Raw genomic sequence first — 16,071 nt, 5'->3', positions numbered from 1 at the left:
CTTGAGGTGAAGTACAAGAAGGTGTAATAGCATTCCACATTCTTTTAGAGGGCTTTAATTTTCTTCTATTTCTGACCAAGCAAAAACAGCTTCAGAAAACCACCCACAACCCTCCTTGAGCCTATCATCTTATTTCCTTTTCTTTTATATTTTCTTCTCTTCTTCTCTCTTCCTTTTGTCAGGGAACTGGGGAGTATGGCGAGGAGGAGGAAGAGATGGAGCTGGATATTAGTAATAAAGAGGGGATGAGAATATTTCATTTCTCCCCCTCTGGTTGAACAGGATATGGCGTATTACATTGTTGAGGGTAAGACCCAAAACAGCCTGACCTGGCAATGTCAAATTAGGATGCTGGAGTCATGAAACATATAGAGTTATGGTATAGGATGGGGAGGATGGTACAGTGAGGTTCAAGTAGCATTAACTTTGATGTCAAAGATACCTGGGTTCAAATCCTGTCTCCCACATTATTAAATTCTGGGATTGGGCAAGCACTAAGTATTCTGAGCCTCTGTTTCCACCTTTATAAATTAGGAATAATCATCATGCCTACCTTAAATACTGATTGGAGTGTGGATCTTGAGGGGCATGAGCAAGGGCAAGCTTGAGGGACAATAAGTACTCCTGGTGCTTTTTACTTGCTAAGGAGTGAGGTTACAGATGGCATTTTCGAGAAGTGGTCCATTGAGGAGAGAAAGATTGAACTTGCCCAAGAATGAGGAGGCTTTTTTTGAGATGGAGCCTTGCTCTGTCACCCAGGCTAGAGTGCAGTGGCAGGATCTCGGCTCACTGCAACCTCTGCCTCCTGGGTTCAAGCAATTCTCCCTGCCTTAGCCTCCCAAGTAGCTAGATTACAGGAACCCGCCACCACACCAGGCTAATTTTTGTATTTTTAGTAAAGATGCAGTTTCGCCATGTTGGCCAGGCTGGTGTTGAACTCCTGACCTCAGGTGATCCACCTGCCTCAGCCTCCCAAAGTGCTGGGATTACAGTTGTGAGCCATGCCCGGCAGGGGAGGCTTTGAGATTTTGGGAAGATGGGGGAAAGGGGAGTACCGCCAAAGGAGAAGAATTTTGAAGAAAGAGAAGAGATGGTTAAAAAAAAAAGGACATGCTTAAGAAGTTTTGTTAAGTAATTCTCCCCTCTGTCTTCTTCCAAAATATGCAGAAAAATATATACTTTTTTCAACATTTTAAAGATGGAATTCTGGGTTCTTTTTTTGGTGGGGAGGTGAGATGGGGAGGGATTCAACAACATACTGAGATTGGTTTCACAAAAACAACAGGGAGCCTCCAAGGAGGCTGTGAGTTACATTGGGTCACATGATAATTAGATAAGATGATGCATAAAAGCACCTGGCACATGGTAAGTAATCAATAAATATAAATTAGTTTTGAGAGGGAGGAAAATGAAGTTCCAATAGTTCAAATCACTTGTACAAGGTCACCATGCTAGTGACCCTGGTTTAATGTTTTTTCTCTAATCATGTTGCCTCTAATTTATGCTAATGATGTTGGATCAGAAGGTGACATCCTTAGGACAGGTGTGGTGGCTCACACCTGTAATCCCAGCACTTTGGGAGGCCGAGGCAGGCGGATCGCCTGAGGTCAGGAGTTCAAGACCAGCCTGGCCAACATGGTGAAACCCTGTCTCTACTAAAAATACAAAAATTAGCCAGGTGTGGTGGAGTGCTCCTGTAATCCCAGTTACTCAGGAGGCTGAGGCAGAAGAATCTCTTGAACCTGGGAGGCGGAGGTTGCAGTGAGCCAAGATCATGCCACTGCACTCCAGCCTGGGCAACAACAAACAAACAAAAAGAAGGTGACATCCTTAAGAGAATAAACTGACTGTACATTTATAAGACTGCCAGTGTTCTAAGGTGACTTTTTGTTTTCCTAAAACAAATACACAAATGAAGTAGGTGGCAACATCACGGTCTTATTTGTTGTTCATCTTGTTATTTGCCCCAGTGTGAGACTTTATGGACTGATACTTTGACTTTTTATCTCCAAGTCTTCATCAACTAGATCATTACAGTTCTAAAGTCTGTATTTGTAAGCCTCATCTAGGAGCTGTATGGCAGCTCCTTGCCTCTATAACTTCGTTCCTTTTTAATACAATGTGCGATCAAGTATAATACATGGGATATAACCCTCAATTACTGTCAGGGTACTTGCGGACTCATACCAATTATAGTGATATTTCCCTGACAGGCCCCAGAGGAGTTGCAGCTTGGAGTTTCCCAACACTGAAAAACAAAGATATTTTCTTTATGGGAGGTTTCCTAATAGCATTTAAAATCTTTTAGTTTAAAATTGTCCTTTTTTCCCCCATTTAGCCGTGGCAACTTTTATGCTTTATATAAAGACAAGCATTTAATTTGTATTGTTATAATTTAATATACTTTATTAACATACCAATTATAGTGAACCTTGTTTCCTAACAATTCAGCTAGGTGGAGGAGATGATGTTTCAGAGTTGACTTACCCAGTAAAAATACTAGCCTTTGTTACTTTGTCTAGCACTTTACTTAGCTTCTTCATTTTCAGTCTCCTCCCCATTCCAACTCCCTCTTCAATTATCTGTCACCTCTCCATTTCTTTCATTGTCTTATTGGAATTAATTCAAAATTGTTTTACTCTTTTTGAAACTTTCTACAAATATAAGAAAAATAACCCCTATCTGACCTAATTTCCACTGATTTCCTTTGCCTTCTAACTCTAGAGTGACAGTTTTGGCCTCTTCAATGCTCCCTCCCAACACCTGAAGAAAGAACATTGCTCTTTAACTTGTACTGTTTTATTTGAATGCAACCCACTTCCTCCCTCTGAGCCAATGAGTCATTTTCTCTTTTTAAAGTCAGCCTTAAAAATCTTCCATTTCTCTTCGGTTTAAAATTATTCTCTTTGTGAAGCACTTCATGTCCTGTGTATGAAAGTCACCCCATAAAACAGATGATTGCCTTAACCACTCAACGACTATACTATAGACACTATAGACAATGTGTGACTTACCAAGACTAAACTTTTGAGTTGAACGGACATCATTTATTTTCCTTCTTTCTTTTTTTTTTTTTTGAGACAGAGTCTTACTCTGTCACTCAGGCTGAAGTGCAGGGGTGAGATCTCAGCTCACTGTAACCTCCCCTGCCGGGTTCAAACCATTCTTCTGCCTCAGCCTCCTGAGTAGCTGGGATTACAGGCACGCGTCTTTACACCCGGCTAATTTTTATATTTTTAGTAGAGATGGGGTTTCGCCATGTTGGCCAGGCTGGTCTCGATCTCCTGACCTTGTGATCCACCTGCCTTGGTCTCCCAAAGTGCTGGATTACAGTAGTGAGCCACCGCACCCAGCCACAATAATTTTTTTTTTTGAGACAGCTTCTCACTCTCTTGCCCAGGCTGGAGTGTAGTGGTGCAAACATGGCTCACTGCAGCCTTGACCTCCCAGGCTCAAGCAATCCTCCTGCCTCAGCCTCCTCGCAAGTAGCTAGGACTACAGGCATTTGCCACCATGCTTGTCTAATTTTTTTATTTTTTGTAGAGATAAGGTCACTCTATGTTGCCCAGGCTCCTGGGCTCAAGCAGTCCTTCTGCCTCAGCCTCCCAAAGTGCTGGGATTGCAGGTGTGAGCTACCATGCTTGGCCAAGGCCAGGATTTTTGTCTTTTTTGTTCACTAGTGAATTCTCAGAATATTGTTACATAGTAGATTTTCAATAAATATTCATTGAGTGAATAAATGATTGATTTCCCCTCCTCAATCTTTTAAATTGCTTAATACCATTTGAGTAGTTAATATTTTTCATAAGAATCTCTTGTAACTAAGTAGAAAATACTTATAAAATGGTCTTGAGGCCAAGCGCGGTGGCTTATGCTTGTAATCCCAGCACTTTGGGAGGCTAAGGTGGACGGATCACGAGGTCAGGAGATTGAGACTATCCTGGCTAACTCGGTGAAACCCCGTCTCTACTAAAAACACAAAAAATTGGCCGGGCGCGGTGGCGGGCACCTGTAGTTCCAGCTACTAGGGAGGCTGAGGTGAGAGAATGACGTGAACCCGGGAGGCGGAGCTTGCAGTGAGCCGAGATCGTGCCATTGCACTCCAGCCTGAGTGACAGAGCGAGACTCCGTCTCAAAAAAAAAAAAAAAAAGGGGCCTTGAAAAGTGATAGATAGATATCAAACTGCAAAAGATTAAGCAAAAGGTTAAGGGTAAGTTTGGAAAATGCCTAAAGAGAGACACATTCATTTCAATACAATTTACAGAATTTACTCCAGCATATCAAATATCTTTTTATATATATATATGTCAATGATTCATTTAATCTGCTACCACACGATGTACTGCTTCTGTTTTAAAGTAATAGCACTTTGTATTGCAACCATCAGAGTAATAATTAATTTATTCTAATTTGGCAAGATTCTTCAATGGATGCTAATATAAATACATGAAAGCTGATTGCAGAGCAAGATATTTACACAGTCTCAAATTATCACCCCACAAATTACTAATTAAATGCAAAACAGAATTTTTGTAATTTTCTTTTACAATGGAGACCTCATGTGAATATCATTTTAATCATATGATCAGAATTAATATCACTAATAATGGGACAAACTGCCATCATGTGCCTCCTGATATGATATACTGAGAAGGGCTTAATATTGCTTATGTAGTTTTCCTGTCAAAATGTTTAACATTTTAAATAATGAAGAAAAAAATCAACTTCAAATTGAGGGACATTGCAAAACAGCCTGTGTTCTACAAAAATGTCAGTGCCACAAGAGTCTAACAAAGTGGCCGGGCACGGTGGCTCAAGCCTGTAATCCCAGCACTTTGGGAGGCCGAGACAGGCGGATCACGAGGTCAGGAGATTGAGACCATCCTGGCTAACATGGTGAAACCCCGTCTCTACTAAAAAATACAAAAAACTAGCTGGGCGAGGTGGTGGGCATCTGTAGTCCCAGCTACTCGGGAGGCTGAGGCAGGAGAATGGCGTAAACCCGGGAGGCGGAGTTTGCAGTGCTGAGATCTGGCCACTGCACTCCAGCCTGGGCAACAGAGTGAGACTCCGTCTCAAAAAAAAAAAAAAAGTCTAACAAAGTTTGAAGAGCTGTTCTGATTAAAGGAGACTAAAGAGACATGACAGTTACACGCAGTGCATGTTCTTTAATTGATCCTGAATTGAATGCAAAACAAAAAAACCCCAACAACTATAAAGGACATTATTGGAGCAATTGGAGACACTTGAATACAATTGTATATTAGATAACATTATTATGCCAGTGTTAGAATTTCTGAATGTGATAATTGTATTGTGGCTATGTAGAACATCATTCTTAGAAGAGATATGCTGAAGTATTAAGAGGTGAAGTGTCATGATGTCTGCCAATAATTTTCAGTGGTTCAGAAGAAACTTCTCAAATGACTCAACAAAAAATACATATACAGGCTGGGCGTGGTGGCTCACACCTGTAATCCCAGCACTTTGGGAGGCTGAGGTGGGTGAACCACCTGAGGTCAGGAGTTTGAGACCAGCCTGGCCAACATGGTGAAACCCAGTCTCTATTAAAAATTAAAAAATTAGCCAGGCGTGGTGACCCTCCAGCTACTCAGGAGGCTGAGGCAGGAGCATCACCTGAGCCTGGGAGGCAGAGGTTGCAGTGAGCAGAGATGGTGCCACTGCATTGCAGCTTGGGTGACAGAGTGAAACTTTGTCTCATAAAAAAAAAAGAAAAAAGAAAAAGAAAAAGAAAACATTTTTAAAAAGCATTATCATGAATTTAGATTTTTTTTGCTTTGTTTGAGACAGTCTTGCTCTGTCTCCCAGGCTGGAGTGCAGTGGTGTGAATTTAGGATTAGTTTGATTGCTTATTCAGACACATAATGCTCAAAATTTGTTATGGTGGCAACAAACCTTTCTTTGATTTTTCTATTTTTATTATCCTACTTTAGCTCTCTGTGTCTTTCTATTCACTGCGGTGTTTCAGAGCCATCGATGGTTATGTCATGTGCACAACACTTCAACAAATTCTGAATATGCCTAATGTGAACTGAAGTTCTTTTTCTTCAAACAGGAGACTTCTCCCATAGGGCCTCTGATAAATATATCTCATGTATATCCTGTAGAATGATGACTTTTTTGTTTTTATGTATGGTTTTTATTGCACTGATAAGCTGCAATATTAGTTTTTATTTTCCTAGGATCTATTTCTTATCGTCCTCCCATACCCCTTTAGCCCTAGACCAAAGAGAAGCCCAAAGTACTGCTGAAAATGATTAAAGTATCGCTTTATTCTATAAAGAACTAGAGAAAAATAGATTCTGGATATCAATTGATATTTACAATTATGAAGTAATATACGCTGTGCAATACAGTGTTTTTTTTTTTTTTTTTTTTTTGAGATGGAGTTTTGCTTTTGTTGCCCAAGCTGGAGTGCAATGGCGTGATCTTGGCTCACTGCAACCTCTGCCTCCTGGGTTCAAGTGATTCTCCCACCTCAGCCTCCCGAATACCTGGGATTACAGGTGCATGCTACCACGCCCAGCTAATTTTTGTATTTTTAGTAGAGATGAGGCTTCACCATGTTGGCCAGGCTGGTCTCGAACTCCTGACCTCAGGTAATCCACCCATCTCAGCCTCCCAAAGTGTTGGGATTACAGGCGTGAGCCACTGCGCCCGGCAATAAAGTGATTTGTGATATATTTGTGTCCACATAAAGACTAATGATTTTGAAATTCTTTTCTTTCTTTCTTTTTTTTTTTTGAGATGGAGTCTTGCTCTGTTGCCCAGGCAGGAGTTCAATGGCACGATCTTGGCTCACTGCAACCTCCGCCTCCCACGTTCAAGTGATTCTTCTGCCTCAGCCTCCTGAGTAGCTGGGATTACAGGTGTGCGCCACCACACCCGGCTAATTTTTGTATTTTTAGTAGAGATGGGGTTTCATTATGTTAGTCAGGCTGGTCTCAATCTCCTGACCCCGTGATCTGCCTGCCTTGGTGTGCTAAAGTGCTGGGATTACAGGCATGAGCCACTGTGCCCAGCCTTGAAATTATTTTCTGTTTTACCCTTAACCTTCTTTATGTTAACCTCTGTGAAATAAAAAGTAGAATATTGGGGCTTACGTCATAGTTGCTCCTGGATCGGCAGTCATTTGATTGGTCACAAAAACAGCCACATTATATTCTGTATCAAGAGATAAAATTTTAAAACTATGAGAAAGGCTATATATATATATATTGATTATTATTATTATTTATTTATTTATTTATTTATTTTTGGAGACGGAGTTTCATTCTTGTTGCCTAGGCTGTAGTGCAATGGCGTGATCTTGGCTCACCACAACCTCCGCCTCCTGGGTTCAAGTGATTCTCCTGCTTCAGCCTCCCGAGTAGCTGGGATTAGAGGCATGTGCCACCACACCAGGCTAATTTTATGTTTTTTAGTAAAGACGGGGTTTCTCCATGTTGGTCAGGCTGGTCTCGAACTCCCGAACTCCCGACCTCAAGTGATCTGCTCGCCTCGGCCTCCCAAAGTGCTGGGATTACAGGCGCGAGCCAAGAAAGGCCATATAGATATTTAAAAGTTCATCATTTAGATTTTAGAGTTTAGAAATATTGCATCATGAATTTATTTTATAAATAACATCATATTCCTATTTTTCATTGACAACAAAAATTATTTAAGTTATTATTATTATTAAGGTTAGAATAAATATTTTTGGTTTAAAAAAACAGTTGTAAAGCTGGGCGCAGTGGCTCATGCCTGTAATCTCAGCACTTTGGAGGTTGAGGTGGGCAGATCATGAGGTCAGGAATTTGAGACCAGCCTGGCCAACGTGGTGAAACCCCGTCTCTACTAAAAATACAAAAAATTGGCCAGACATGATGGCAGGTGCCTATAATCCCAACTACTCAGGAGGCTAAGGAGGAAGAATCGCTTGAACCTGGGAGGCGGAGGTTGCAGTGAGCCGAGATTGTGCCACTGCACTCCAGCCTGGGTAACAATGCGAGACACTGCCTCAAAAAGAAAAAAAAAATAAAAAAACAGTTGTATTCTCATGAAGGTAATTTTATTTAAAAAAAAAAAAAAAAACAAAAACCACTGCCTCCTGACATTATATTCCAAGCTTCTCTGCAAAGTATACTTGACAAGCATAGTCACAGATGCCATTTTATTTTAAAGATATACCTTCTGAGATTTTTTGGAGTCGTGACAACATCTGGGCCAATTTTTGCTGCCGTTCGGCCAACTCTCCACGGCCACTGAAATCTACTCGAAAAAGTGCCATTATTGAATCGATAATCTACACAGGATTAAGGTAAAAATAAACATGCATTTGGAAATTGAAGGAAAACGTTATTTGAATAGAGATCAATAGAATAAAAATATTACGCTAAATAGCTCTGTGAAAGCAGTATTTAAAAGCTTGTACCAATAGTTTGAAGATGCCAGCTTCTTCATGGAACTTTGCTGCTACATAATCAAGTAGCTCCATCTGATGTTCACCTGGTGGGAAATGCAGTGAGAAAATGTTATAAAAGTTGAAAGAAGCAGAGGCTAAGATCATTCATATTCTTGGGAGCCAGGCAAAAGAAAGTCCTTGAAGGATTCTCTTATTTATTACTTCATTAAATATTATCGCAGCCTGGCATGGTGGCTCACGCCTGTAATCCCAACACTTTGGGAGGCCGAGGCGGGTGGATTTCTTGAGGTCAGGAGTTCAAGACCAGCCTGGCCAACATGGTGAAACCTTGACTCTACTAAAAAAATACGAAAATTAGGCCAGGCGCGGTGGCTCATACCTGTAATCCCAGCACTTTGGGAAGCCGAGGCAGGCGGATCATTAGGTCAGGAGTTCAAGACCAGCCTGGCAACATGGTGAAACCCTGTCTCTACTAAAAAAAGAAAAATACAAAAATTAGCTGGGCATGGTGGTGGGCGCCAGTGATCCCAGCTACTCGGGAGGCTGAGGCAGGAGAATTGCTTGAACCTGGGAGGCTGAGGCTGCAGTGAGCAGTGATTGCGCCACTATGCTCCAGCCTGGGTGACAGAGCAAGACTCTATCTAGTTTAAAAAATATATATAATATACAAAAATTAGCTGGGTGTGGTGGCACGTGCCTGTAATCCCAGCGACTTGGGAGGCTAAGGTAGGAGAATCGCTTGAAGCCGGGAAGTGGAGGTTGCAGTGAGCCGAGACTGCACCACTGCACTTCAGCCTGAGTGACAGAGTGAGACTCCATCTCAAAAAAAAAAAAAAAAATTATTGCATATTCTGCCTTAGCATATACACCAAATGCTACATTATCCAAAAAGAATGTTACTCTTCATTTCAAAGACTAAGAATAATAAATAATTTAAGGGCACTTTATTATCTAAGGACCTACCAGATGATAAAATTTATAGACTGAGTAAATTAATTTAGAGAAAATTAAAATAGAAAAAAAGTATCAAAATGTTATATCACTCAAGTAGTAAATCAGTGCTGCCAACCTTACATTGACCCAAGCATCCAACTGCATGGGGCTCTTACTAGTATATGCACGTGCATAAAGTACGTTGTCCAGTACTGCATCATGGTCTACATTGAAGCGATCAGCAATGTCCCGAAGGCGATCTGGACGGCTGGAGTATGCCAAGATTAAGGATCCAATAAATCAATTATAAAAAAGCTTAGACAACCACTACAAAACATAGTATCTTACATAAATTAACAGAGAAGCCAAACAATGTACCTGTGAAGGTATTCTAGAGGATGCTAGCAACCATTTAAAGTCTATACAAGATTTGTTTTTTCATAAGTGCCTCAACTTACCATAGGTAGTGATAATGGTCATAGAAATGTGGGGCAGTAATGAATTTAACTATTAAATGATCAAATCTTTACAATAACCTTGGAAGCTAGTTTTTATGGCCTATTTTACATTTTACAACATAGGGCACTGGCAAACAGATTAGGCAAATGACTTGAGCTTATGCAGCAAATCAGTTACAAGAGAAAAACTGGAAACTAAGCTTTGTGAGTCTTTTTGTTCTCAGATCTACAATAGATAATAGACCTATAATAGACAATATCACTGAATTATAATTCAGTAACTGCAAAGTAGATTAATTCACTCTCTTCAAAACCCTCATTTGCTCAATATGAAATAGTTTATTATATCATTAATCACGTGTTGTTAAATGATAAATGTGACTACATGAACCAAAGGGTCAAAAAGGTAACTTCAAGGGTCCAGAAGAGAAATATCGACCAAAGGGTTTTGTTTGCACAGGTTTTCTTTTTCTTTTCAAATCTTACCTGGAAAGTATACAGAGTTTAAAATCTACTTTCTTCTAAAGGAATTGTTAGCTTTTTTTTTTTTTTGAGATGAAGTCTCACTCTGTTGCCCAGGCTGGAGTGCAGTAGCATGATGTCAGCTCACGGTAACCTCTGCCTCCTGGGTTCAAGCAATTCTCCTCCTTCAGTCTCCTGAGTAGCTGTGATTACAGGCGTAAGCCATCATATCTAGCTAATTTTTGTATTTTTAGTGGAGACGGGGTTTTGCCATGTTGGCCAGGCTGGTTTCGAACTCCTGACCTCAAGCGATCTGCCTGCCTCGGCCTTCCAAAGTGCTAGGATTACAGGCATGAGCCACCATGCCTAGCCAGGAGTTGTTAGCTTTCTGAAATTATCAAATTCATAGGGAAGCAAACTAAGTGCACCTGCAAAGGTATTTTGGAAGAAGCTAATAATCACTTCTATCTATAAACTATAAAGGAGTAATAAACATGCTTTTTTAGGTCTTTGGTGATCCCAACAATATGTCTGAAGTCAAATGAGGTAAAATTAAATGCATGTTTGTGACCTTATTTCACTTTGTTTATAGAGTTTACATAACACTGATCCCAGTATAAGTAACTGTAAATCAAGGACTATTTATAATCTTATTTGTGATGTTTGCAATTAATTTAATAACTGTTTAGTTGAATTGTCGTTAGGATATCCCAGTCATTTATAGCCTAATGCACTAGATATGTTCTTGTTGTTAGAGCTTTGGTAACAGCCACAAAAATCTTCCATTGCTATTGAGTATACCCAGTAGATGTTTTTGGTGGACAAGTTAAAGACAGGGAATTAGAAGAGTCAATAAAAACATTTTCATCATGTCAGCTTCTACAAATCCCAGACACTATGTTGTGGCAGGCCAGGTCTTACTAATGCAGGCCTCCATAACAACTGTTTCAGCACTGACTGAGTGGTTAAGTTAAATACTAAAAGTTCAAAGTGCCCTTATACAAAGGCTGGAACGTAACAAAAGCCCACCAAGAGTTTTGCCCAGGCCTTTCCTGGGTCTTGAAGCATGACAAGTTAACGAAGGAATTCTTAACAGTACCTGTTTAGGATTAAATGAGTTTTATTGGGGGTCTGAAGAACTCCCCAGGTCTCCATAAACAAGTTATTGGGGGTCTGAAGGAACTCCCCAAACCTCCATGATTTAGCAGGAGACAAGATAAGGGTAATCACTCCAGCACCTGGACCCATTTAGATTAAGTAAATTTACTGAGGCTCCAGAGGAAGGTCTTTAGGATTCAGATCTTAGTTATAGATTAAAAGAAGTTAATCACTTATATCTTTTTTACAAATTTTATTTTATTTTTTTGAGATAGAGTCTCGCTCTGTTGCTCAGGCTGGAGTCTAGTGGCACAATCTCGGCTAACTGCAACCTCTGCCTCCTAGGTTCAAGTGATTCTCTTGCCTCAGCATCCTGACTAGCTGGGACCATAGGCGTGTGCCACAATGCCCGGCTTATTTTTGTATTTTTAGTAGAGACAAGGTTTCGCCATGTTGGCCAGGATGGTCTTCAACTCCTGACTTCAAGTGATCCACCCACCTTGGCCTCCCAAAGTGACTATGTCTTTAGATGAATGCACACTCACAAGTAAATATATAGCTGAGAAGGTATATAAGCTCGGGAAGACTTTGTAATTTTGAGTTGGTCTGATGTTATTTTCCAGGTCTTCTCCCTGTAAACAGTTACAGAAACAAAAACTCCCTCCTTTCCCAGTTCATCTGCATCTCATCATCGGGCCACAAGAATAAGCAGCCTGATCCTCAGTTTGGTCTGAGAACAATGTGAACAGGGGTATAAAAATTGGGCTTAAATCCTCAACAAAATACTAGCAAACCAATTCAACAATACATTAAACAGATCATTCATCATGACCAATTGGGATTCATCTCAGGGATGCAAAGATGGTTCAACATACACAAATCAATGTGATATATCATATCAACAGAATGGACAAAAAACATATGATCATTTCAATTGATGCTGAAAAAAGCATTTGATAAAATTCAACATTCCTTTATGATTAAAAAAAAAACCTCAAAAAATTGGGCATAGAAGGAACATAACCCAACATAAAAGCCATATACAACAGACCCACAGCTAGTATCATACTGGATGGGAAAAAACTGAAAGTCTTTCCTCTAAGATCTGGAACAAGTATGCCCACTTTCATCACTGTTATTCAACATAGTACTTGAAGTCCTAGCTAGAGCAATCAGACAAGAGAAATAAATAAAGGGCATCCAGATCGAAAAGGAAGAAGTCAAATTATCCTTGTTTGCCTATAATAAGATCTTATATTTGGAAAAATCCAGACTTCACCAAAAAACTGTTAGAACTGATAAACAAATTTAGTAAAGTTGCAGGATACAAAATCAACATACAAAAATCATTAGAATTTCTAAATACCAACAGGGAACAATCTGAAAAAGAAATTTAAAAATTAATCCCATTTACGATAGCTATGAATAAAATTAAATACCTAGAAATTAACTTAACCAAAGAAGTGAAGGATCTCTACAATGAAAACTATAAAACATTGATGAAACAAATTGAAGAGGACACACAAAAACCAGAAAGATATTCCATGTTCATGAGTTGGAAGAATCAATACTGTTAAACTGTCCATACTATGCAAAGCAATTTACAGAGTCAATGCAATTCCTATCAAAATACCAATGACATTCTTCAGCAAAATAGAAAAACAATCCCAAAATTTATATGGAATCGCAAAAGACCCAGAATAGCCAAAGCTATCTTGAGCAAAAAGAACAAAACTAAAGGAATCACATAACTTGACTTCAAATTATACTATAGAGCTATAGTATCCAAAACAACATGGTATGGGCATAAAAACGGACACATAGACCAATGGAACAGAGGATAACACCCAGAGACAAATCCAAACACCTACAGTGAACTCATTTTCGACAAAGGTGCCAATAACACTGGAGAAAGGACAGTCTCTTCAGTAAATGGTGCTGGGAAAATGGGATATTCATATGCAGATGAATGAAATTAGACATCTATCTCTCATCATATACAAAAATCAAATAAAAATGGATTAAAGACTTAAATCTAAGACCTTGAACTACGAAACTACTAAAAGGAAGCATTGGGGAAACTCTATAGGACATTGGACTGGGTAAAGAAAGATTTCTTGAGTAATACTACACAAGCACAGGCAACTGTGGATATAATAAATTCCTCTTGAAAGGTTTTAGCCTGTAAATTGTTAAGTACAATGAGCTTTGAGATCCTCTCCAAGGAACCGATGTATCAGTATGTTCAGCTCCCCTGTTCTTTGTTCTCCATTTTAAAGTTTAACTGCCTTGTTCTTCTCGCTTTCTTGCTCCTAGTTTCAGTAAACAACCTTTTCCACCAGTTCTAATCAGTAGTTCACATCAGTTCCCCATGTCATCTGTTCTGTCCTGAGTCACCCCTGGTCACCTGCTCTGGCGTGAATCACCTTTAGTCACCTGTTCCTAACCATCCTTCCCGCCAAACTACTCACTCCACCACTCCGACTCATACCCCTGCTCTCTTTAAAATAGCCAATTGGGGCCGGGCATGGTGGCTCACGCCTGTAATCCCAGCACTTTGGGAGGCCGAGACGGGCGGATCACGAGGTCAGGAGATTGAGACCATCCTGGCTAACACAGTGAAACCCTGTCTCTACTAAAAATACAAAAATTAGCTGGGCGTGATGGCGGGTGCCTGTAGTCCCAGCTACATGGGAGGCTGAGGCAGGAGAATAGAGTGAACCCGGGAGGCGGAGCTTGCACTGAGTGGAGATCGTGCCACTGCACTCCAGCCTGGGCGACAAAGTGAGACTCCGTCTCAAAACAAAACAAAACAAAAAAACAATAGCCAATAGGAATTCGCTTAGACTGTGCAGTCCAATCTTAGCCAACAGGGGAATGACACAGCAGTAGGGGCTATCTGAGTCAGGAATAAAAACCCCTTCCCCTCCCTTGTTCAGGTGTGCTCTCACCATTGCTTCATCAGTGAGTCACACCCTTTTATAGAAGTAAAATTGCCTTGCTGAGAAAATATTTCCAAATTATCCATCTGACAAGGGATTAATAACCAGGATATATAAAAAGTTCAAACAACTCTCTGTAGGGAAAAAAATTTAATAATCTTATTTAAAAATGGGCAAAATATCTGAAAAGCATTTCTCAAAAGAAGTGTGAAAGGAAAATATCTTGGGTCCCCAAAATCACTAAGGAAAACTCAAACTGGAAACTGCTTATGGCAAACCTGCCTTTCATTCTATTCAAAGTCACTCCTCTGCTCACTTAGATGCATATCTGATTGCCTCCTTTGGAAAGGCTAATCAGAAACTCAAAAGAATGCAACCATTTGTGTCTCACCTATCTGTGACATGGAAGCCCACTCCCCACTTTGCTTAGAGTCTTCCTGTCTTTGCTCCAAGTTGTCCCACCTTTCCAGACTGAACCATTGTTCTTCTTACATATACTGATAGATGTCTCATGTCTCCCTAAAATGTGTAGAACCAAGCTGTGCCCCAACCACCTTGGGCACATGTCGTCAGGACTTCCTGAGGCTGTGTCATGGGTGCATCCTCAACCTTGGCAAAATAAACTTTCTTTTTTTTTTTTTTTTTTTTTTGAGATGGATTCTTGCTCTGTTGCCAGGCTGAAGTCCAGTGGCACAATCTCGGCTCACTGCAACCTCCCTCTCCTGGGATCAAGTGATTACAAAATCCTGCCTCAGCCTCCTGAGTAGCTGGGACTACAGGCACATGCCACCATTCCCGGCTAATTTTTTTTTTTTTTTTTTTTTTTTGTATTTTAGTAGAGACAGGGTTTCACCATGGTGGCCAGGATGGTCTCGATCTCCTGACCTTGTGATCTGCCCACCTTGGCCTCCCAAAGTGCTGGGATTACAGGTGTGAGCCACTGCACCCGGCCACAAAATAAACTTTCTAAACTATCTGAGACCTGTTTCAGATTTTCTGGGTTCACAGAAGATATACAAACGGCAAATAGCTATATGAAAAGGTGCTCAATGTCATTGATCATCAGAGAAATGCAAATCAAAACTACAATGAAACATCATCTCACCCCAGTTAATATGGCTTTTATAAAAAAGACAGGGAAAAACAAAACCAGGCATGGTGGATTATGCCTATAATCCCAGCACTTTGGGAAGCCCAGGTGAGAGGATCACTAGAGCTGAGGAGTTAGAGACAAACCTGGGCAACATGGTGAGACCCTGTCTCTACCAAAAAGATACAAAAATTAGCTGGGCATGGTGGCACATGCCTGTAGTCCCAGTTACTTGGGAGGCTGAGGTGGGAGGATCACTTGAGTCCTGGATGTCGAGGGCAGCAGTGATCCATGATCATGTCACTGCACTCCAGCCTGAGCGACAGAGCAAGTCCCTGTCTCAAAAACAAAACAAAACAAAACAATTTAAAATGAAAAAACTTGGGCTTATGCTGAAGGGAAGTTCAGATCGTTTATAAATATTTATTAACCAATTATCATATGGAGTTAATTACCATATCAACCAATTACCAAGGTAAAGCATTATGGAGGATATAAGAGTCCTAAGACAACCTATGCCCTAGGTAAATTTAAAACATAATTAAGGAGGCAAAATTTAAACATATAAAAAGAAAAATATAAAGAGACAGCAGTGTAAGTATGAGACACCCAAAGAATGAGAACATTCCGATATGGCCCTTGCCACAGTGCCCTGCACTCCC

General features: G+C 40.3%; 1 protein-coding gene across 1 annotated transcript in view; it reads right to left on the bottom strand.

The window, feature by feature from the left end:
- Nucleotides 1-16,071, bottom strand: part of DMC1 (DNA meiotic recombinase 1) — a 48,725-nt gene that overhangs the window by 9,556 nt on the left and 23,098 nt on the right. The window contains exons 8-11 of the mRNA XM_007975763.3: nt 9,536-9,627; nt 8,436-8,509; nt 8,192-8,306; nt 7,126-7,186 (exon numbers count right to left, since the gene is read on the bottom strand). Coding sequence (XP_007973954.2) covers nt 7,126-7,186; nt 8,192-8,306; nt 8,436-8,509; nt 9,536-9,627 — 342 coding nt within the window. The remainder of the gene's footprint in view (nt 1-7,125; nt 7,187-8,191; nt 8,307-8,435; nt 8,510-9,535; nt 9,628-16,071) is intronic.

Source organism: Chlorocebus sabaeus, chromosome 19, assembly GCF_047675955.1.
Source record: "Chlorocebus sabaeus isolate Y175 chromosome 19, mChlSab1.0.hap1, whole genome shotgun sequence".
Lineage (NCBI taxonomy): Eukaryota > Metazoa > Chordata > Mammalia > Primates > Cercopithecidae > Chlorocebus > Chlorocebus sabaeus.
Note: the sequence above shows the minus strand (reverse complement) of the source record. Positions and strands in the feature narration are given on the sequence as shown.